At 40.5% G+C, this 23329-nt stretch overlaps 2 protein-coding genes across 3 annotated transcripts in view; one reads left to right on the top strand and one right to left on the bottom strand.

Annotated features, from left to right (window-relative positions):
- Positions 1-9105, top strand: part of UHRF2 (ubiquitin like with PHD and ring finger domains 2) — a 48111-nt gene extending 39006 nt beyond the window's left edge. For both annotated transcript variants that reach the window (XM_028711954.2, XM_028711955.2), the window contains 6 exons: positions 649-811; positions 1703-1840; positions 2424-2547; positions 3894-4072; positions 4359-4457; positions 8040-9105. In XM_028711954.2, the coding sequence (XP_028567787.2) occupies positions 649-811; positions 1703-1840; positions 2424-2547; positions 3894-4072; positions 4359-4457; positions 8040-8186 (850 nt within the window). In that variant the 3' untranslated portion in view covers positions 8187-9105. The remainder of the gene's footprint in view (positions 1-648; positions 812-1702; positions 1841-2423; positions 2548-3893; positions 4073-4358; positions 4458-8039) is intronic.
- Positions 9106-9444: 339 nt separating this feature from the next.
- The window catches only part of GLDC (glycine decarboxylase), a 37521-nt gene continuing 23636 nt past the window's right edge, over positions 9445-23329 (bottom strand). Inside the window, exons 15-25 of the mRNA XM_028711953.2 lie at positions 22722-22864; positions 21227-21302; positions 18964-19089; positions 18236-18385; positions 17649-17761; positions 17082-17223; positions 15378-15489; positions 12959-13054; positions 12287-12459; positions 11739-11819; positions 9445-10334 (exon numbers count right to left, since the gene is read on the bottom strand). Coding sequence (XP_028567786.2) covers positions 10191-10334; positions 11739-11819; positions 12287-12459; positions 12959-13054; positions 15378-15489; positions 17082-17223; positions 17649-17761; positions 18236-18385; positions 18964-19089; positions 21227-21302; positions 22722-22864 — 1356 coding nt within the window. The 3' untranslated portion in view covers positions 9445-10190. The remainder of the gene's footprint in view (positions 10335-11738; positions 11820-12286; positions 12460-12958; positions 13055-15377; positions 15490-17081; positions 17224-17648; positions 17762-18235; positions 18386-18963; positions 19090-21226; positions 21303-22721; positions 22865-23329) is intronic.

Genomic DNA, 23329 nt, shown 5'->3' with positions numbered 1-23329 from the left:
ATTCTAAATTTTATTTAAATGTTCATTGACTAATAATAATGAAATTTACATGGGAAAGTATTTGGTTTGCATGGGAATGTTTTGTTATGCCTTAGAGCAGGGGTAGTCAACCTTTTTATACCTACCACCACTAATGCATCTTTCTTGATGGTAAAATTTCCTTACTGCCCACAGTGCGCGATGGAAGGAGGAGTCTACTTGTGCCTTAGAACCCCCTACCACCCACCTAGAATCCTGAAACACCCACTAGTGGGCGGTAGGGACCAGGTTGACAACCCCTGCCTTAGAGGGTCATTTAACTTAATCTGTGTATGTTACTTGTATCTGCTTTTGGATTATATTCAGTGTAGCATTAAGCAGTTCCATCAGCACAATGATTTTTTTTCTTGTGCAATGGAATGTTCTCCTCACCCTGGGGTGTCCCTTATATCTATTTTGCATACACCCCAACCCCCCCCCCCCCAGGTGCATGCAGGGGGAAATCCTGTTGTGTTGGCATTATATCAATAATTCTTAACTTCAGGTTGAATAAAACGCTTTATCTTCTGCCTACCATGGAAAATTAAATTCAAATAGCTGAGTAAGATATTTGCTTGTGCTCTTAATATTTGAGGAAGCATTATCTCTTATTTTTTATTTTATTTTCAGGGCACTGGCGCTAAATTGTGATGCCCCTCTGGATGATAAAAATGGAGCCGAGTCTAAAAACTGGAGAGCTGGCAAGCCAGTCCGAGTGGTTCGTAGCTCAAAGGGCCGAAGGATCAGCAAATATGCCCCTGAAGAAGGCAACAGATACGATGGCATTTATAAAGTGCGTATTTTCCTAATGTAACGTTTCTTGCATTTAAAAAGAGCAAAGCATTTTGTGTTTTAGGGGAAATTATCTTGGGTTGCTCCTTCATGGAACACTACCTTGCTTAAGGATTGTATATGGTGCACATCCGGGACTTGATTCGTATATTAGGAAGTAACCAGTAAAGAAATTCGTTGCAAACATTACCATTCAGCCTGTTGCGCGCTTTATGTGGTAACTGTCGTGGTGAAGGGGCTTGAATAACCCCAAGAAGCTATGAACTATGCTGTGCAGGGCCACCGGACAGGTCATAGCTGAGAGTTTAGACTAAATGTGATCCACCTGGAGAAGGAACTGGCAAACCACTCCAGTATTTTGCCAAGAAAACTCCATGGACATAAAAAAGGGGAAGCTTTGAGAAGAAAGTGGGAGTTTCCAAGCTATGCTCTGGTTGACGGGGTCATGGAGAGTTGAACACAACTAAGACGACTAAACATCAACAAATCTTGGGTTGCACAACTGGCTTTCCTGTTTCTTCCCCCTGCCTCTACTTCTGCACCTCCTTGTATTCCCTGGAAAGCCTCTCCAGGGAGTCAGGAAATCTTCCTGAAAAATTTGTCCTCTTATTGGCTCACGGCACATACAGCAGTTAAGCTGTTTTTGCACATTAGGCATGTTTTATCTTTACAACTCCATTGCTGTCTCAGGAAGTCTCATACAGGATAGTGCAGATTATGCATCAACTTGCATTTTCAGAAAGCACCATTTTATCTTAAAACTGATGAGTACATAGAGGTGAAATTTATTAAACTTATTATAATAAATGGGGGGAGTGGAGGGATTTAATTGGACAGGCCTTCAGACTGTGGAAGATAAAACATAACAGTGATAGGAACGTTTATCATTTAGGTGGTGAAATACTGGCCTGAAATTGGAAAATGTGGATTCTTAGTTTGGCGCTATCTTCTGAGAAGAGATGATGCTGAACCTGCCCCATGGACTTCAGAAGGAATGGAAAGGTCAAAGAAATTGGGCTTGAGTTTACAGGTTAGAACATCAAGTTACCGTAGTTCTAAAAAGTTTTATTGAAACATAACTGTTCCAACATCTATGTCAGAGAAGCTCCAAACTCTGCTGAAAATCATCTTTGAAGATGTTAAGGCAGCTAGTTAAAACAAGATGATTTATACTTTCCTCTCTAATCTTTATTGAACAGGTTTTAGAAGCCTAAAATAGGCCCATACCTTATTTCATATTGCATGTGATCAAGTGTGTAGTCATGTTCATATCATTTGTTCACATTTGGATTCCTAGACAGGTTGATAAAATTTAAGAAATGGTAAACAGCTGCCATAACCATAATGAGAGTCAAAAGCAAAAGAGTTAGCTACAGCCCAGAGGTCTATCAAGTCTGTTTTTTGTCCCAGGGTAGGAATCAAAGAGCAAGGTCCAGCTTATGCCCTTGTGACAGATCTTTTTTGAGAGTCATTTGCGCAGGTGCCTGCTCCTTATGTTCTGTGCCCTAATTTTAAGTTAGTTTGGTTTTAAAAATGATGTCATTCTGGACATTGTTGTTTTAATGTGAATGCTGTTTAAGATACTTTTCAGACCTGATGCTCTTCTTTTGCAGTACCCGGAAGGCTATTTGGAAGCTATGGCGAGTAAAGAAAAGAAGGATAAAGTAAAAAAGCAACCTACGAAACAGGAGCCAACAGAACAGAGCAACGGAAATCAGAAAAGACTGATTGATGATGGTATGGTAGCAGGAAGAAGGGGAATTAACTTACTAGGCTCTCTGTTTTCAAAGGAGTAAGGGCTTAGTGGCCAAGCATCATTGCTTGTTCCCCCATCTACTTCATTGGCATCAATTTATTGGTGAGCCAAGGAGGTGGTTGAGCTCTGTTCAGAGAAAGAAGGCATTTAGGAATGGTCATGTCAGCAGTCTGAACATCTCATGTTGCAAGTTAACACTAGATGGAACACCAGGTCAACTTCCGAAACTTCCGAAATATAAATTTGGCAGAAAAGGATCCAGAGGGTTGCAACATGAGAAAGGGCCTTCTCTGTGGTGGCTCCCCATTTGTGGAATGCTTTCCCCAGGGAAGGTTTGCCTGGCACCTTCATTATATATTTTTAGGTGCCAGGAAAAACGTTCCTCTTCCGTCAGGCCTTTGGCTGATTATCCTACAGCCTTTTAAATGTGTCTGTGGCAAGGGTGTGTGTGTGTGTTATTGTTTTGCTGTTTTGTTTTAATTATTTACTTGTGTTTTATTATTGTATTTTAGTCTGAACCACCCTGAGATATGAAGGGCGGTGTATAAATCTAATTAATAATAATAAAAGCTAGAAGCTGGAAAAAAATGTTGTAGTATTCTACTGTTAGTTTCCCAGACAGCCACTCCCTCTCCATAATACTCCAGCTGGTTTTCTGTCTCTCTCCCCACCGCCTTCAAATAATCAGTCAGCATTCTCTTCCCTCTGAGAAGACCCATTCCTTGTTGGACTATGTAGGCATTCAGAGTTTTTTCTGAAGATTTCCCCCCTATAGAACCTGGGGCTCCCCCAAACCTGCAGATGCCTCCATCTTTTATGTGGATGGTACCATTTTGGCATCATAAGGATGCACACCTGGGTTCCTATGGGCCTATGATCTATGCTTGTGTGACAGGGAGTACTGTAGTCTCGCTTTGGTTTTTATGTGGTGCACCTGAAAGCAGTCCCACATGAAACCACACAGCCTCTGAAAGAAAAGCTGCTTGCTACAGTCCCATCTTGCAGACACATTGACTTCAAACTGGGACACAGCCAGTGTTCACTGCCTAACACAATGGTTCATAGCAGCCAAAATTTGTCTTAATGGGACCTTCTTGAGTTTGGCCCCAGAAAAAGTACATTGTAGGGGGGGAAATAGGGTAGATATTTTGCCAGAATGTAGGTGCCAAATATGAAGCTGAAGAAAGAATAAAATGTGTGTGTGTGTGTGTGTGTGTGTGTGTGTGTGTATCATTGTGTTTTCCAAAATACAGCTGAATGGGAAGAATTTTTATCATTTCCTAACTAAGACACCCCAGGATTATAATGCTTTTTCATTATTTTTCAGAAGGAATTGAGGAACCTACAAACGTGGCCAAAGTCATGAAGATGGAAGATGGAGGGAAAGGAGACGGCGGCAAAGGAGAAGCTTTCCAGCTCACTCAGCAACAGCAGTGGTTGATTCAGGAAGATTCACCGAACCAGAAGCTGTGGGATGAAGTTCTCGCTTCTCTTAAGGAAGGACCAGTACGTTTTCTTAGAGTAACTCACATTCTGCATTTTAACCTTTCTTGCAGTGACAAGAAGGGATCAATATGTATAACACATTTATTGAAGTAGAAGGTATGTTTGTGCTTAGTTTAACTACATAACATTCTGCTCTTTGTAGAATGTGGGAGTTACTTTACAGGAATAAGACCTTTTTATGAAGAGGTGATTTATTTTAAACAACTAAGGATGAAGGATTTGCTTGATGCATGCAGCCTAGAATTTCATGGTCAGTGTAACTTATTTTTCTCTTATCTCGCTATAGAACTTTTTGAAGAAACTGGAACAATCTTTTATGTGTGTCTGCTGCCAGGAGCTGGTATACCAACCAGTGACCACAGAGTGCCTCCACAATGTCTGTAAAGTAAGTAGTACCGTAGTGATGTTTCCTCTTGATCTTGGAACCATTGGTCCTGGTTCTATTGGAAAGCAAGTCACCAGCATTTTATTTTTTTAAAAAAGATATTTATTAAGGTTTTAAACAATAAAGCAAACTTCACATTCAAAACAGGGTAGGGAAAAGAGAAAAAACACCATCACAATCAATCAGAAAAAAACAACAACAGAAAAACACAGTAAAAACCCCACCTTAAAAAATAGAAAAAGAAAAAAGACATAAAAAAGACATAAAAAACCAATTTCTTAGTTATTATTTTCATAACCCTCCTTCCAGACTTCCTCACATCTCCCTTTTCTGTGTTCCCTTTTACACAATCTTATTCAGCAATGCCTCTCCTTCTTTCAAATCTTATTTTGTATTATACATTTCAGCTGTTATGTCTCCAATTTTTCCCTTTATTATCAATTTATTTAAGTTTGACATAATATTATTCTAACTTCACCTTTGTTCTTATAAACCATTTTTTACATACTCCTTTCAACTATGTCACTAATGCCATATTATCTTTATATCCTGCATCATTCTAACATTCATACAATTTACAATACTTTTGCAAATAGTCTTTAAATTTCTTCCAGTCCTCTTCCACTAGCTCTTCTCCCAGGTCTCGGATTCTGCCAGTCATTTCTGCCAATTCCATATAGTCTATCAGTTGCATCTGCCATTCTTCCAGGGTGGGCAAATCTTGTGTCTTCCAGTGTTTAGCGATGAGTATTCTTGCTGCTGTTGCTGCGTACATAAAGAAAGTTCTATCCTTTTTTGGCACCATTTGGCCAACAATGCCCAAAAGGAAGGCCTCTGGTTTCTTAGGGAAGGTATATTTAAATACCTTTTTCAGTTCATTATAGATCATTTCCCAGAAAGCCTTAACCTTTGGGCATGTCCACCAAAGGTGAAAGAATGTTCCCTCAGTTTCTTTACATTTCCAACACATATTATCTGGCAAATGATATATTTTTGCAAGCTTGACTGGGGTCATGTACCACCTGTATATCATTTTCATAATATTTTCTTTCAAGGCATTACATGCCGTGAATTTCACACCAGTGGTCCATAACCGTTCCCAGTCAGCAAACATAATATTATAGCCAATGTCTTGTGCCCACTTTATCATAGCTGATTTGACCGTTTCATCCTGAGTGTTCCATTTTAACAGCAAGTTATACATTCTTGAAAGTACCTTAATTTTAGGTTCTAACAATTCTGTTTCTAGTTTCGATTTTTCCACCTGGAAACCTGTTTTTTGTCCATATTGAAGACCTCCCTAATTTGGCGATAATGTAACCAATCTCGCACTTTATCTTTTAGTTTCTCAAAACTCTGCAATTTCCATGTGTCTCCTCCTTGTTCTAATATCTCCCAATATTTTGGCCACTTGGCCTCCATATTGAGTCTTTTCTGAGCCTTAGCTTCCATTGGTGACAACCACCTCGGGGTCTTATTTTCTAATAAATCTTTGTATCTTGTCCAGACATTGGACACTGCTTTCCTGACAATATGGTTCTTAAATGCTTTGTGAGCTTTAACCTTGTCGTACCACAAATATGCATGCCACCCAAACATCAAGTCACCAGCATTTTGAACTCACTCTGTTCCTTCCTTGAAAGAGGTACAAGACCAGGGGTTGGCAGAAAGTAGATTGGGGTGTACTGGTAGATCCTTGAGTAATTAGCATTAGATCATCAATGACTTCTGACTCCCGGCTCTTTAACAGTAGCAGCAACTTTTTTCTGCATATTGGCTACTGAAGTAATATTGGGGGTTGGGATACAGAAAACAAATTCCTGGACTAAGATACTTATAATTTCCAAGTTCACCAGCTGCAGCCCTGAAAAGTGGTAGCTTGGAGAAAGGAGGGCAAAGTAGACCACACAAGCCGGAAGTCTGCCCACCCCTGAGCTGGCACAGTTTTACATTGCAACTAAAAACGAGATGAGTTATTTTTCATTTTGACTGAATGAAGTATGTAAAGAATATCAGTTACTTTTCCCGTACATAGGCTGGATCTATTTCAGAGTCCCCATGGGCAGAGATTTAAGCACATTCTTCTCTCTTCCATTGAAATCAAGATAACTTTGGCAGAATTGTGCCTTGTAATATTTGTCCTAATGTTCATAATTTTGACTTGTTTTTTTTGGGAGCATATAAACAACTCTTAAATGTTGGTAGGGGTCACATTCACAAAATCCGTTTAAACTATAGAATGCTAGAAGGAACAAAGAGAAGTGCCTTTCTGATCCAACAGAGGGTACATTTCCCTCATCTTTGAGCTCTATGGGAAGATGACAAAACCACCAACATCATTTATGAATTGCTTCCAATTTCACTTCTCAAAGTGATTTCACAATATAATGAAAACAAATATAAAACAATTGTATATGTAAACAGGCCCAGATCACACTTCCCAATGAACCAGTGCGTAAGGGAAATGTACTCCCAGTATCTGTTCCCTGTCTCCTGATGCACTAGTTCTCCTTCTCATCCAGGTGTGTGCCTAAACCAGGCAGAGGCAAACTCGGCCCTCCAGATGTTTTTGGGACTACAACTCCCATCATCCCTAGCTAATAGGACCAGTGGTCAGGGATGATGGGAGTTGTAGTCCCAAAACATCTGGAGGGCTGAGTTTGCCTATGCCTGGCCTAAACTAATGTTAAAACTCCATTGTTAATTAGGGCTGCCAAAGTGAGTTTAGGAGAGTGCTGGGATTCATTTTAAGCAGGACTGGTAAAGGATGAATGCAGCAAACACTAAGCCCCAAAGCAGGTGAAAGAGAATTTTCACACATTATGGGAAGGCGGGGAGACCACACAATTCCACATTCTGACCTCACTCACTAACCTAGCTTTCATTGTTAAACATTTGCAAAAAGACCACTACTGAGCACCTGGTATTTGAGTGCTTGTAGTAGCCAAGATTTTTATCTGCCAAGGATAGGACACCTGGGAATGTTATTCCATGTGCCATAGCTCCTGGCTGTTTAGAAAGTACTTGTTGTCTTTTTAAAAAATCATGAGAGAACATAGTTTTGCCTGTAACAACTGTAGAGCCATTCACCAGGATTTGTGTACAAGTTAGTTTAGTTTTACTGAAGGTTGTGATCTAGACCGTTCTTTGCACAACACGCTTTTGTGTATGACGGCACAGGGAACTATGGTTAGTTTAAAAACTTCCAAGTGAATACTTCCGATACTCTCCTTGGTTGCATAAAACTGTGATCGACTATTCTGTCTGGACCAGGCTGCACAACAAATTAGGGCTCAACGTACAGTAGTGCTACTGACTTTGCAAATGTTTAAACAGAATTCATTTATAACATATGACAGACTACTGCTAGAAAAATAATGGACTACCTTTATGCAGAAAAATAGCACAGTACCAATCCCTCATAACATAACTGGTATATTTATTTAGCATATTCCTGTAGCCCTGTTGTTTTTGTCAATTTATGTAATGTAATCTCAGGAAAAGGCTTTCTGTATTTCATTTTCTTGTGAACCATATTTTAATTTGTGTCCTAAACATATTCCTTATCGTTCTGTAACATAGAGCTGTTTACAGCGCTCCTTTAGAGCTGAAGTCTTCACCTGCCCTGCTTGCCGACACGACCTTGGAAAGGGCTACACCATGGTTCCCAACAAAATACTGCAGACACTACTTGACCAGTTCTTCCCTGGTTACAGCAAAGGACGATGATACGAGTTCAGTTCTCAGTATACTTCTCTTAATGACTTACAGACTGTACAAAGAGAAGAAACCAGGAAAATTCAAAAGTGGACCAGCTGGCTTGAGCGCAGTTCATACGACTGTCACATTGTGGAGCGGCTAACTCAACCTTCTTTCCCATTTTGCAATTTTTTTTGTGTAGCGAGAACTTCACATTCTCAGATGACTTTCAACACTGAAGGTAGTTTTGGACAGATGACAACAAGGGGGGGAGGAATACAAGCCTTGGCTCTGACTGGCCACAACAGCGGATGCTTCAGATTGTTTTTTGTAACTACCTCAGATGGAGGAAAACAAATTGTGGGGAATTTTAAGAGCGTGTCAGATGAAGTTCAGCTACACACTGCCTCCTGAATATTAGTTTGCCTGGTCCATGCAGTTTGATTTTACAACAAGAAAACAGCACTTAAGCCAGTTTTTAATTACAGAACATCAAATTCTGTGGTGTGCATAATCTTTTTCTGCGTGTGCATTTTCTGCCATTATGCTGTTTTTCTTAATTTCTTTTGCAAGAACAGGCTTTTAGTCTATTTTTGTGAGCGTCATTGTGCTCTTGTATCTTATGCAAGTTGACTACTAATGACTGAGAACAATATGAATGCATTGTTGCTGTTAATGTAAAGTGATTTGTGTTTTTTGCACTTAAAGAGGGTATTCAAAACACTCTAGTTGTGTAAAAACTATTTCATATGAAACAAGCCACTTTTGTATTAGGTAAAACTGTATGCTTTTAGTAGGTCTTGTATCAGTGGCAATACATCTTACACAGCATTGAGAGCAGTGCTAGCTTGGAGAGGGCTCAAATCGCTTCATATTGTGATCTGAAATTTTATATACAGTATATTCCTCTTCCCCAATATACCTTATTAAATATTTTATGATTCATAAAGTGTTAGTTTGTATTTTGCAGCCATAAGACAGTGTTTCCTGGAAGATGGCTGAATGTATATTTGAAAACGTTTGATAACAAGGTGTTTGGTCCCAAGTTTAATATCTTTGGGCAATTTGCATTAGAAAGCTATATTATACAAAACATTTTTAAAAGACCTTAGTTTTGTGGAGAAATTGGCCTTCTGCATTTTTTTGTTTGTTGGCACAAAGCCATCTCAAGCCTTACCTGGTATCTTGGGCAGAACACAATGCCTTGTAGAAGCACCCCTTTCAGTTCATGCAAGCATAGAATACACTATAAATAGTTCACAAAAGCACGTAACAAAATGCCACACACTTTCAGAAAATCTACTTTTTAATCAGACTTTGAAATCAGGTTTCAAAAGCTATTACAACTTCTAGATTTTATTGGAATGCTACCACAGGGAGTTTAAAAAAGAAAAAACGAGTTCCTTAAATGACATTATCAACACTAGAAGCAATATATAAATTTAATTAATACAAACTACAAAAGTATATAGCCACAATCTAATACAAAGTGAGGTACAGAGGAGCTTACTTTCCTTTGTTTCAGCATATTGTGGTCTCTGTCTTTCAGTTCATACAAAGTGAATAATGACTATAATTTTAGCCACCAAACAGCCTCAGCCCAAAAAAGAATTCCACAGTATAGGCGTTATTCAAAATAAACTGGGATTGCTCTCTATCACACAAGTATTGTCAGGGCCCAGTTTAACAAAAAAAAAAGGGTTCTATTTTTACACATACCGTTCTATGTTTAGTGCTCCTCAACACAGGAAAGCAGCCTTGGTCCTGAATTGATCAAAGAGTGTTAAATCAAGGCCACTTCAGCATGAAATGCTGTGGAAACTGAGGCACTGCATCAAGTCAGTTTGTTTCCACCTAAAGTATATTTACATAGCTGCACAGAAATTTAATCAACAGAATGGAGATTACAAAAATATACACCGTGTAAAAAAAATGGTTCACTGGGCAGAAGAGCCCATCCTTCCTGAAGTGTAGCAAGGGAGGTCGAGCCTGGTCACCTAAAAAGGAACAGGGTAAGGCGAGGGGAGACTGACCCTAAGATGATGCTCTCTTCTGTTCAGCAAAAGGAGACTCGTAGACTTCCATCGGCGGGCAGGTACAAACCAGATGTTGATCTCCGTAGATGTCGTCGATTCGAGCAATTGTGGGCCAGAATTTATTTTCAGGTCTTACAAATGGCTAAAGTGGGAGAAACATATCCAGTAGGTAATTTTTAAATTACCGACAATTAAGCAGACAGTATTCTATGGTACATTAAAGAGTAACGGGCATACTGCAGCATGTACAAGAGACAATAGCCAGCTTCATTAGGTACTACAGTGGTACCTCAGATTACAAATGCTTCGGGTTACAAACACTTCAGCTTACAGACTCTGCTAACCCGGAAGTAGTACCTTGGGTTAAGAACTTTGCCTCAGGATGAGAACAGAAATCGTGCTCCGGCGGCATCGGAAGGCCCCATTAGATAAAGTGGTGCTTCAGGTTAAGAACAGTTTCAGGTTAAGAATGGACCTCCAGAACAAATTAAGTTCTTAACCTGAGTACCACTGTATAGGAGTTGTAGTGCACAGGTTTACCCTTCAAAGCCTAAAGTTTTAGAAGTCGGGTGAAATTAGTTTCGGCTCATGAAAGGAATTGTGAGTCCGTTGCCAATTTTAGCCCTGTGGAGTATCTCAAACTGTTTTGATGCCTCCAAGTTTCAAAAGGAGTTTGCCAAATGGCAGAAGTGACAAAGGATACACTTTGTGAATTCAACGTAACTAATGTGTTTGGGATCAGGGTTCTGCTGCCTGCTGTAAGGAATGATTTCTTTCTGGGACCAAATGGAAAGATCCCTCAGAATAATTTAAGCATTATAAAATGTGAGGTGATTATCCACTAACTGCCACATAAGTTCAGGGTTCCATCATAACATGAGCCATAAACAACCAATAGTTCAAGGTCTTTACGCTTTATCTTGTCTTTGTATGGTTTTTTTTTGTCAGAATGTTATGAGCCACTCTGTTTTAACTTACTTATGTTATCCCCACCAAATTCTAGTTAGGCAATAACGTTTCTGGCTCCAAGCTGCCTTTGCATTTACCGTATTTTTTGCTCTATAAGACTCACTTTTTCCCTCCTAAAAAGTAAGGGGAAATGTGTGTGCGTCTTATGGAGCGAATGCAGGCTGCGCAGCTATCACAGAAGCCAGAACAGCAAGAGGGATTGCTGCTTTCACTGCGCAGCGATCCCTCTTGCTGTTCTGGCTTCTGAGATTCAGAATATTTTTTTTCTTGTTTTCCTCCTCCGAAAACTAGGTGCGTCTTGTGGTCTGGTGCGTCTTATAGAGCGAAAAATACTGTAACTTACAGGACATCTTTCAAAGCAGCATCAGCTGAGACGGCTGATAATTACAAAGGCTATAGCAGGAAGAGGCAGCTTAATCCTTGCCTTAATGCCATCTCTTTTTGGCAAATCTGATGTACCTTTCTTTTTAAGGTTGTCTTGCAAGGTTCCTAATGTTTTCCAGTAGTAATGCTGTCTAATAAAACTGGCTGCTCAAATGAGAATGAGGAAAGCTTCCCATGTTAACTCATTACTTACCAATGGAAAAACAGCTACTTCTCTGGAGTAAGGACGGTCCCAGTTAGGAGCAGCAATGCAGGTCAAGGTATGTGGTGACATCTAAGTCAATTTAAAGTTAAAGTTAAAATATATAAAATAATATAATTCAATTGAGTAATAATATAAATACTCAAACAGTAGCAATGGCCTCAGCTAAGAGAAAGATCTGCTAAGTTCCACTGAAATCAATAACCAACAAAAACCAACAAAACTGAGTCCTATTGGTTTCAATAAGGTGTGACCAAGACTAGCTCTCTGAAAGGGGAACAGTGAATCTGAGGTTTTCTAGTAGATGCTGTTAAAAATCAAGCGGAGCCACATGCCTATAATATATTGCAATAGGAGGAGTACAGGGCCTATACCAAGAGATACAGCAGCTAGAAATGGAATAAATGCTGGCTTTTTGCCTTTTTCTGTGCTAAACAGCAGAGTCCTGGGGACTACAGCATCAATCGTAGACAATTTACTTCAAAACAATCTTGATGAAGAGCAACTGCTACAAATAATTAAACCCACCCTGCTCTCACCTTTAATGGGTTAACTCGAGAATCCATTCTTCCTTCCTCTATATCAGCAATTTCTTGTCGGATGTTGATCATTGCATCACAAAATCTGTCTAGCTCTGCCTTGTCTTCAGACTCTGTTGGTTCAATCATCAGAGTACCTGCCACCGGCCAGGACATTGTTGGAGCGTGGAATCCTAGCAAACACAACATTCTTTTATTGTACTACCTTTCCAGGTCCCTAAGCAAAGTCTAAACAACATGTTTTCAGAGTTCAAGGAACACTCTTTGCTATTGCATATTCTTCATCGCTACATAGAGCAAGGCCATTTACAAAGCCCAGTTACTGACCAACTGGGGGGGGGGGGGACCAGTTATTTGAAGCACAGTCGTCTCCTTATGTATTCTCAGCTTGTAGCAGTTGCATAAACCCAAATGTCAAATTTGTGGGCATCCATAATCATGTTCTCCCGATCGCCTGACTCCCCACCAAACCAGGAGAGAATTCAGACATGTCCAATGTCAGGGTAAATGGTAAAAAACAAGTGGCTCTCAATTTTGCCTGATGGCAGGAGCCCGCATGGTGCTGGATGAGCTGGTTAAACAGCTTCCATAATTCTTACCACCACAGGATTCGATCCTACATTTTAATTGTTATAAAAGAAGGGAGGGAGCGTTGCCCATTTGACAACTCACCATAATCCTGAAGCCGTTTAGCGACATCCACAGCGTCAATATTTGCTGTCTTCTTGAAAGGTCGGGTGTCCAAAATAAATTCATGAGCTACATAACCTGTGTATGAAAATTTTATTCTAAGATTTATATTTGTATAAAAATTAAATGTGACCACAAAGTAGTTTTCAGTATCTATAACCCAGGTACGTTATTCCTGTACATCAACTTCCAAGCTCTTTGTCTTGCCAGGGTTTAAAAAGAGTTTATTTTGGAGGAACCACTGTGTGCCACCAGCATACTGATGACAGTTTGCTCCATATCCCATAATGACCACCCCCAACAGCTTCTTATGGACGCTTAGTAGTGCTGGATATCAAATAGTGCTCTGTGGCACCCCAGAAAATAAATGCCGTCTGATTGAGAGTACCCAGTGGGGGTTACCTTTGAGCATAAGACTGGGAATTCTGAACTGAAAACTGAAGCAGAGTGGGGGTTTTAAAAATTCTGAATTACCGTATTTTTTGCTCTATAAGACTCACTTTTTCCCTCCTAAAAAGTAAGGGGAAATGTGTGTGCGTCTTATGGAGCGAATGCAGGCTGCGCAACTATCCCAGAAGCCAGAACAGCAAGAGGAATTGCTGCTTTCACTGCGCTACGATCCCTCTTGCTGTTCTGGCTTCTGAGATTCAGAATATTTTTTTTCTTGTTTTCCTCCTCCAAAAACTAGGTGCGTCTTGTGGTCTGGTGCGTCTTATAGAGCGAAAAATACGGTAGTTAATCCAGAACACGTCATTTTTAGCTACACCCACTGCTGGCATGTGCCCTCTCCAACAGATTACCCTGACTGAATTTGATCCTTGACAGGGAAAAAGCACCCCTGATTAAAGCACAGTGCAGTGAGAGAGAGCACAGTGCAGTGACCCAGCTCTAACAATTTGTAGGGGGGGGGGGGGCACGGACATATATTATTGAGGAGAAGCAGACAAGTCCACAGCTGCTCCTACAGCTTTGGAGAATATCCTCTTAGGAGGATGAATTCATCCACAAAGGCCTTTCAGCCCATATTATTTAGATTGCTAGTGGGCCAATACTCTTTGTCAGGAGGCTGGGATGGTGGGTGCAACAGGATGACTCCCCAGCCTGGTTTAGATGCAATGATGGCTATTTTGCATAAGATTAGTTGCGACAACTCAAAACAATAGTTTTGCATTTCACTGCTGTTGAACTACAGCCTTTATTACACTTAACAACCAAGGTTCATGCTCCACACATTTGATGTAGCGGACTCTCATTCACAAAAGACCCACAAAAGACCGTCCCATAATTGTCAGCCTTTAAGGCACCATAAGACTTGGTTGTTCTTGTTGCAACAGACTAATCCAGCAACCTCCCCAAATAAACATTTGTTTGTAGTTATATTCACAAGCTTTTAGTGTATTGAGCTTCCTGCCCGCCCCCGCCCCCATGTGTGCTGAAGGAGATCAGATGATTTTGCTTCCAAATTCCTTGCGGTCACTCTGCAGGAAGGGAGTAGGGAAGGAGTACATGAGCCTGAGACTTGTCCAGGCTCTCTACATAATGATAAAACAGTTCATCATGACCTTCAAACAAGGCCAGTGACAATGGAAAGGACGGAAAGGCAGTAACACAAAAGCTTAGTACAGCACAAGGTTGTGTAAGCGCCAATATGATCAGCTACCCTGCTGGACGGATCTTTCCTGAAATGAAGGGACAGAATTATGCAATTCTTTCAACTGGAGGGAGGGGATGGTCTCCACTGTTGCCATGGATCAGTCTGAAAGCAGGAGCAAAGACCCATCAGCAAAAAAAAAGGATGCTTGTTAATCCAACACATTTTGGACCCAACTGATCCTTCTTCAGAGAAATACAATCAATTATCAACTCTCTTTTTTAAGTCGAATAGCTTTGTACGCCTTGTTTATTTTGAGATTTATATTCGATAGACCAGTCCATATTTTGATTTATTATTCTTTTTACATTTCTTTGAAAGACCAGCAGGGTCTGAAATGCATTGGTTAACAAACATCCTATTTTGACAACGCCGTTTATTCATATATTGGCTTGCTTGTGCACCTGGCTTTCGGGGTTTCCTATTTTCATTGCACTTTCTGTGTTATGGATTAATTAGTCTGCACACTGGGATTATTCACCTTATTTGTATGGATGGATTTTCCCAAAGAGAAAAGTTACTTTTGCAACACTATTTATTTTGCCTCCTAGTCAAACTGTGGTTTAAATTTTATTTTGTATGCCGCCATTCATCCAAAGATCTCAGGGCATAAAAATACAAATTAAAAAAAACAAAATACATAATGAAAACAAAAACAAAGCAAACCAATAACCCTCCACTCCTCATTTTTGGTGTGCACCACTGTCTCCTGGGACTATGGACAACTTCATGTTAGGCTGAAATACTTGCCTCTGGCTCCCTTAAAAAGGACTTTGTAGTGCTTCTCTAGTCTCTTTGCCATGTAGTTAGCATTTAATATTGCAATCTCTGATGCATGCTTGAGACCTTTTCCTCCCATCATCTGAAGGGACAAATAAGAACATGTAGGTTAAGCAATTATTCACAGAGCCTGCTATGCACACTTCCTCAGATGTATCAGATTCTAGAAAAATAAAGGGCGCCTCTGCCATTATCCATACAGCTATATATGAAAGATATACGGGAATGAATCAATCTTGACAAAAACTGTTTGCCCGTGTCAGCAGTGTGGTACTGATGCCTGGCAGTGCTAAGTACCATCGGGATAAAATGGTTTCATAGAAGGGACCCTAAGGATCACCAAGTCCAACTCCCTGCAATGCAGGAATATGCTGCTGTCCCTTATGGGGATCAAACCTGCAACCTTGGCATTATCAGCACCATGCTCTAACCAACGGAGCTAATCCAATTGGTTCATAAACTATCCCAATCAGTTTTGAAAAGGCATATGAAGCTACCTTCTCCCAGTGCAGGCCATGGGTCCCTCTAGCCTAAGATTGTCTAGCCTGACCTGCAGCAACTCTCCTGCAGCTCTCTTCCCCATCACCCGATTCTTCCAGTTGGAGATGCAAGGTACTCTTTCTGGGACCTTCTGCATCAAAGCATTTGCTCTATCCTTTAACTTGGGCTCCTCTCCTAGCACAGGTTATTTCCAGAATGAACATAAATGGGCAACTCTGAAACTGTAGCTAGCCAAACATGCTTAGCACATCCTCATTCCCACTGTCAAGTTTCCAGAATCCGATGAGCTGGGGAAATAAATGCATTGGCCTGAATCTAGAGTCTCACAAATGGGAGGTTGCTTATGCAATGGACCTTTCCCAACCTATCCTCTTAAATATCGCCTCCCATAGCCCCCAAAACACCACTCTGGAGAAGCAGGAAACCTTCCAGAAGAGCATGAGGGGGGTGGTGCAGGGAGCTGCAATGGAACAAGAAGACCAATGAAAATCAGGCAGAGCACCTTGCATGAGGGCTGCTCCGTGTGCATAATGTGCCCCTGATCCTCCCCTCTCTGATCCTGTCCTTGCACCATGTTCTGTGTCATGGAGTAGCAACCCCTGGAGAAACTTCACGGGGAGCTGCAGTGGGAAGCAGAGAGGGTGTGAAAAGGCCCTTCCACTTGGCCAACACTTCCACTAATCTCTTCTTAGAGAATTAAGCTAATCTGCAGAGTCATCCAGATCCCATGGTCTTTATTTTCAGCACCATGGATAGTCCCTTGTCCCGTGTTTCAAAGTATACCTTTATAGGTAAAAAAGGTAAAGGACCCCTGGACAGTTAAGTCCAGTCAAAGGCGACTATGGGGTTGCGGCGCTCATCTCACTTTCAGGCTGAGGGAGCTGGCATTTGTCCACAGACAGCTTTCAGGGTCATGTGGCCAGCAGGACTAAACCGCTTCTGGTGCAACAGGACACTGTGATGGAAACCAGAGCTCATGGAAACACCGTTCAATGCAGAGGTACCTATTTATCTACTTCCACTGGTGTGCTTTCTAACTGCTAGGTTGGCAGGAGCTGGGACAGGGCAACAGGAGCCACCCCGTCGTGGGGACTCAAACTGCCGACCTTCTGATCGGCAAGCCTGAGAGGCTCAGTGGTTTAGACCACAGCGCCACCCGCGTCCCACTTATACCTTGATATAAGCCCAGGAAATAGGCAATATAGCACTGGACCCCCAAGGAGCAGCACTGATGGTTCCCAGTGGGCTGGAATCCTTTTCGTGCTGCAATGCAATGACAGGGTGGCTGGGCAGGAAAGGAGCCAAATGCTTCTTCCTAAAATGGAACCAAAAAGAAGAAGAAGAAGAAGAAGAAGAAGAAGAAGAAGAAGAAGAAGAAGAAGAAGAAGAAGAAGAAAGAATTTAGAAATAAAACTCTCTCCCACTGCACCATCGATATCGTGTTAAAACTAGCTTAAGACTTTTATGAAGGCATCTTAACGTTAGTCCAATATACAGTGGCAATGTTCCACTTAATGTAATCCCACCAATAGTTCCAACGTAAAATAAAGGTTCTTTAAATCAACAAAATAATCCTTATATAAAACATCAAAGGCTCATAAGGAATCAAGCTTTCCATCTTTCTATCCATAGACAAGTCATCATTAGTGAGGCTATGTACTGCCACATTCCATATCTATAGCACTGGACTAATATAAAGTAGTGGGGGGAATTCTCTTGCTATAAGAGCCAGATACGTACACTCCAATCGGTCCCATTCCAGGTCCTCCTCCCCCATGAGGAATGCAGAAGGTTTTGTGGAGATTTAAATGAGAGACATCTGACCCATAGTCTCCAGGACGGCACAAACCAACCTATCAAAGGAAGGAGAGCACAAAGTTTCAAAAGAGAAAGAGAAGGGATTAGAGGGATAAACAAATGAGATTATTTCGTTTTTCAGAATCAAGTCTGCTGATGAAAAGAATTAAGATTCTTTTAAAAATAGAAGTTTGCTGTTGCTAAAAAAAATCAACAAAACAAAGATTAACATATAGCTCTACCTTGTATTTAAGTATATGTAAAGCTGTAACTAAATTTCAGTATTTTATTTTTTTTATCTAAAACAAAACTTGTAAAATGTAGTTTTAGATTTTATGGAAAGGTCAGAGACAAGATTCTTGATTTTTTTAAATAACAAGATTCATAGTGTGGTTAGTTACGTCCAGTCAATTATTATTCATTATTAAAGTGGTACAAAATTTCACCTTTAACATTTATTTTTAAGCACGATTCGCAAATTCAGTCAGGGGTCTGCATTAACAGAAGGAGCCTATAAACTGGTTTCCCACCTGAGCATTCATGTTTGCTCCATCTAGGTAAACCTGGGCTCCATGTTTGTGAATCAAGTCACAGACATCACTGATATCCTCTTCAAAGACACCATTGGTCGATGGGTATGTGATCATGATAGCTGCCAGGTTTTCCTTGTGTTTATCCACCTTCAGAAAGGAGGAAAAATAGACAAAAAAATTGTCAGGGAGAGATCAAGGAAATCAGAGCATTTATAGCAGGGGTAGCCACAGAAATTGCTTAGAAGGTATTTGGACATTTTGTTCCATAACTTTATTTCTATGCAGGCAAGCAGGTTAGAGACTCACTTTCATTGAAAAATGAGAACACAGAACCTGGGCTACCACAGGAAGCAACAGGTTGGTGACCTCGATTTACAGTCTTCCTTTGAGAGGATGCTCTATTGCAGCAAACACTTCATTGCTACAGTTGCTTATCATCAGCTCTTTCATGTTATCTGGTTTCCACTCAAATTGTAGCAAATAAGAGGGAAAATAACCGTGAAAAACGGACACACTACAGAACTGACTCTAAAAATTAGATAGGCTATCGCACATGTTAACAACTGAAGCTACACATTTAAGTTTTGCATAATATTATGCCAAAAAAAGAGAGACAGGCACAGCTTCCTCTTCTATGTAATTTTATATGCCCATTGAAAATTAAAGAGTTTTTAACCGAAGCTTATAATACCGTAATGCATTCAAAAGAAGGGCAACCAACTCACCATAGCCTTAAGATGAACGATATCGATGCTTCCATTTTTATCCACTTCTACTGGCTGAATCTTCATCCCTGCCATCTGAGCACTGGCTGGGTTAGTGCCATGGGCAGATTTAGGAATGAGGCAAACCTTAACGGGGGGGAAAGTTAAGAGAGCGTCAACCTTGCAAAAAGCCAACTAAAGGTACATTTTGCAGCCCTCTGAACTCTCTTCAGATGTTCAGTTTGATCACATGAATGGAAAAGAGGGAGAATTCTGAATGTGGGAGAATTCTGCCCCTCCAGGAAGCTCTGCGTGCCAGGGGCACCCCCCACGAAATGCCATCTGAGTTAGTCTGGCAGGAGCTGCTTTATTAGTACATTGCAAGTTAGTAAGGGAAAAACTGTGGCACTTTAGACAGTGGTGCTTTGCAACCACACAGAAAGTGAGAGGAAAAGAAACTGCAATAAATTATGGATGATAAATATTTCTGAATGGGGGAGTCATCAGATCTAAAAAGATGCCTATTCTGCAGCAAAAGCTGAAGCAAATAGTATGTTGCTAATTCATTGACTGTGGGAAGAAGAAAACGGACGTCTCCTTGCTTCATAGATTCAGGCAGGTAGCCGTGTTGGTCTGACGCAGACAAAACAAATTAAAAAAATTAAAAAGGTTGTCCAGTAGCACCTAAGAGACCAACTAAGTTAGTTCTGGGTATAAGTTGAAGAAGTGTGAATGCACATGAAAGCTTATACCCAAAACTAAGTTGGACTCTAAGGTGCTACTGGACAATTTTTTAATTTTTAAAATTTATTCCTTGCTTCATGGTTCTGAGTCAAGTATACAGAGTAAACAGCCAATGTTTATCTGCTATTTAGTTTTTTAAATTGGGTGCATTGGTTTGGGCAGGGAAGCAAGAGGCGGAATTTTTAAATGAAGCCCTAATAATAGATTGTTTGTTGAAAAGCAAGAATATTGATGCTAATACCTCTGCATGTTCAAAGTATCCTAGCTATGAATTTCAATTAACAACACTGCTCTAATCCCAACACAAAAGCCTTCTGGCTGCCCCAGTGAGGTTTTGAAAAATCTCAGTACCCAGAGCCAGCCCCTGGCATGCCCTTTCTTCTAATCTCAACTCTGCTTTCATGCCACTAATGAGCTAGCTCCTGGATTTCAGCAGCAAAACGGCACAATGTGTGCCTAGCTGCACTCCAGATACAACAGAATATACTATACTTCAGCAACAACTTTCATTGATGGGTAGATAACTCAGGAACAAAAACAGACCAACAACGACTTTCAATAAACCTGTGCAATGCTTTCGTATGGATTATGTTTCACTCTTTGCTGCTATACTGCGAGTTGTTGCTTGGGGTACATGAATTTTGGCTGGCTTTGGCGCAGGACCGAACTTCGTCAACAGAGAGGATTCTGAAGCCTAGAAGTATTGCTATACTGATCCCCTGTTCCTGTCCCAGCAAGGAGAAAATAGTTCCTATAGTCATAGTGAGCTGGGGGCAGAAAGGTCCCTAAACCCAGATGCTTAGGAAGTCGAGGTAATTTTATTGTTTTAGTATTTTAACATTTGTAGGCTTTAAAGTAGGGTTGTGTTTTTTCTTGCTTTATCTTTTTATAAGCTGCTTTGAGGGTTTTTCTTTTTTTTCAATAAAGCAATGCATAAATTTTATTAAATAAATAATAAACTGCAAGAACCAGAATGAGCCCAGCAGAGGCAGGCACCACAAACCTTCTTCCTAAAATAAAAGATACCCACTCACAACTGACCAGAACATTTATGGACACCTGGTAAGTAATGTCTCTACTCTAACAATAAGGGCTTTAGGTATCCCACGTGTTTACGGAACTGCTTCAACGTGGAACACAAAATATGGTTTATTCAGGACCCTTCCCTCTATCTGTTCCCTTGTAAAGTGAACACGGCAAGTTTACCGTTTATTATGGGGTTCTGCATAATAGAACTACTGATCAAAAGTCATGTGGTTCAACAGTCATCTGTGGCACTTACCAGTGGTATTTATGGAATCCTGACAGAATGGCTACTCGTGCACGAAAGGGAAAGACGTTTGCAATGTAGTTAGTCTCTCAATAAAAAGGAGAATGGATGCAAAGGTAAAACAGAGGAGCTCTTGCCCATGCAAACAGGCCCCAAATCATACATTCAGTACAGCCATGCATTGATAAACAAGTGCCACCCCTAAGCATGAATAGTAGCATGCAGGATTGTCAGTTCAGGAGTTAAACAAAGTTCATCTTTTTCACTTACACTTCTGTGCCATTCTCCTTTTGAATTTAAATAAGACTTGATTGCAGCAAGTCCAGCATATTCGCCTTGAGCTCCACTGCAAGACCACAAAGCTTATTATAATATACGCGTCTGAGCAGCTCGGCTCAGCATCCAGTTTTTGAAAATTTAGTTAATCAAGTCAGTTTAATCATTCACCAGGAACAAGTATCGTTCATGTCTACAATTTGGGCTGCGCACACATATCCTGTCTAGCTGAAATATATACACACAGAAAACAGATGTGAAATATAATCTCTTATTGGTGCATGACACAAATTAAGTCATTTGAGATGAACAGATTCTCATCTCTAAGCGGTTCATGCTACAGCATTGCCTTTTTGCTTCCCTTAAGAAGTCAAGAAAAGGGAAAGACGTCAGTATATTCAGTAACAAGCATATTGTAGCAAAGCTGTTCATTACAGTTGGCCATACCTGACCTGGCCTTTAACATATTTAACATTTGTTAAAAAACCTGAAGCATTTTTGCTAGGGATTGTAGGGAAAGATCTGCCAAAAAAGCTGAAAAACATCTTCATGTATACGACAATGGCCGCGAGAGTTCTAATAGCACAAGGATGGAAGACTGAAGAAGCCCCAACTAAAGAATAATGGCAAGAAAAATTGATGGATTATGCAGAACTGGAAAAACTGACATATAAGCTATGGGACAAGGATAACTGACTTTAAAGATGAATGGGAACCCTTTATAAAGTATTTGAAGACGCAACAAAGCGAACTGGACTCCTTGGCTGGTTTTGAATAAACATTCACAAACTTTTTATTGATAATAATCAGCTAAATAGTTTGAGGATCTATACAACTGTGTAACATGCAGAAAACACCATTCTTAGAGAAATCAAAGACTGGAATTGAGGGAAGCCTGCGGGTGGGGGTGGGTGGGTTTTGTGTGGGAGGGTGGAGGGAGGGAGGGAGGAAAAACGGGGGGGGGGGAGATGATATGTTTCTGGATAATATGTTTTGTTTTAACTTTGAATTTAAAAAGTTTAAAAAAAACAGAAATGCAAAAAAAAAAAAAAAAAAAGGCCTTTAACATATTTAACAACAGTGAGCAAATTTGCCACTAGGGCTTCTTCTGTCTCAGGGCCTCTGCAGTGGGGAAAACTCTGTCATTGAGGGGAAGTGACCAAACTGCTGTCATTTCACAGAGGTTCTCCAAATCACAGGCACCTTCAGAAATCAGATAGTTGCTACTGGAACCAAAAGCTCTGCCTATCCATGTAGACACCCACAATGTAATCGTTTTCACTACATCAGCTCAAACCTTTCATTCCTGAGCTGTCTATTGTACCACATGCACACATGCCATTTGTCACATGTGATGGTGCAGCATGCAGTAGGCGTGCTAGGAGGAATATCTGGGTAGGGAAATGGATGTGTGAAACAGCCCTTAGGAAAAGCAAGAAGTATGGCAAGTGTGCCTGAAAAACACTGGTTCAAGCAAGATTGTTCCTACCTGTTCGGTTGAAAAGAAATTCTGTCATAGCCTGTTATCTCACACAGATCCTTCTCAAGCTCCCTGAAAAGCTGCTGGTATCCTTGAGCCTGATCTAGAGGTACAAAGGGGTGGATATTGGCAAATTCTTTCCACGTAATAGGCTGCAGAAAAGAAAAACACAAACACGAAAAGGAAAGTGAATACTTTTGGGTTGAAGAATTTTTGTACACCAGTTATATAGGATACTTATGATATATGACTCGTAATTTTCCACACCGTAAGGATAGGTTGCACATTATTACCAGCTAGAAAACATGATTATGAACTAGAAAAAAACCACATTTTATAAAAATAGAAATCAAATGCCATTAAAAGTCATCAGTATACTATTTGTTCTCTGCATTACAGAACTGATTCATTTTGCTAAACAGTTCTGAATATAAATAATATAGAAAGCTGTATGAAATAAAGCAGGCTTCTTCAACTTTGGCCCTCCAGATGTTTTGAGACTACAATTCCCATCATATCTGACCACTGGTCCTGCTAGCTAGGGATCATGGGAGTTGTAGGCCAAAAAAAAACATCTGGAGGGCCAAGGTTGAGGAAGCTTGAAATAGAGCAAATAT

This window comes from Podarcis muralis, chromosome 17 (genome assembly GCF_964188315.1).
Source record: "Podarcis muralis chromosome 17, rPodMur119.hap1.1, whole genome shotgun sequence".
NCBI classification, from domain to species: domain Eukaryota; kingdom Metazoa; phylum Chordata; class Lepidosauria; order Squamata; family Lacertidae; genus Podarcis; species Podarcis muralis.
The sequence above is the reverse complement of the archived record's forward strand: the minus strand, read 5'-3'. Positions and strand labels throughout refer to the sequence as shown.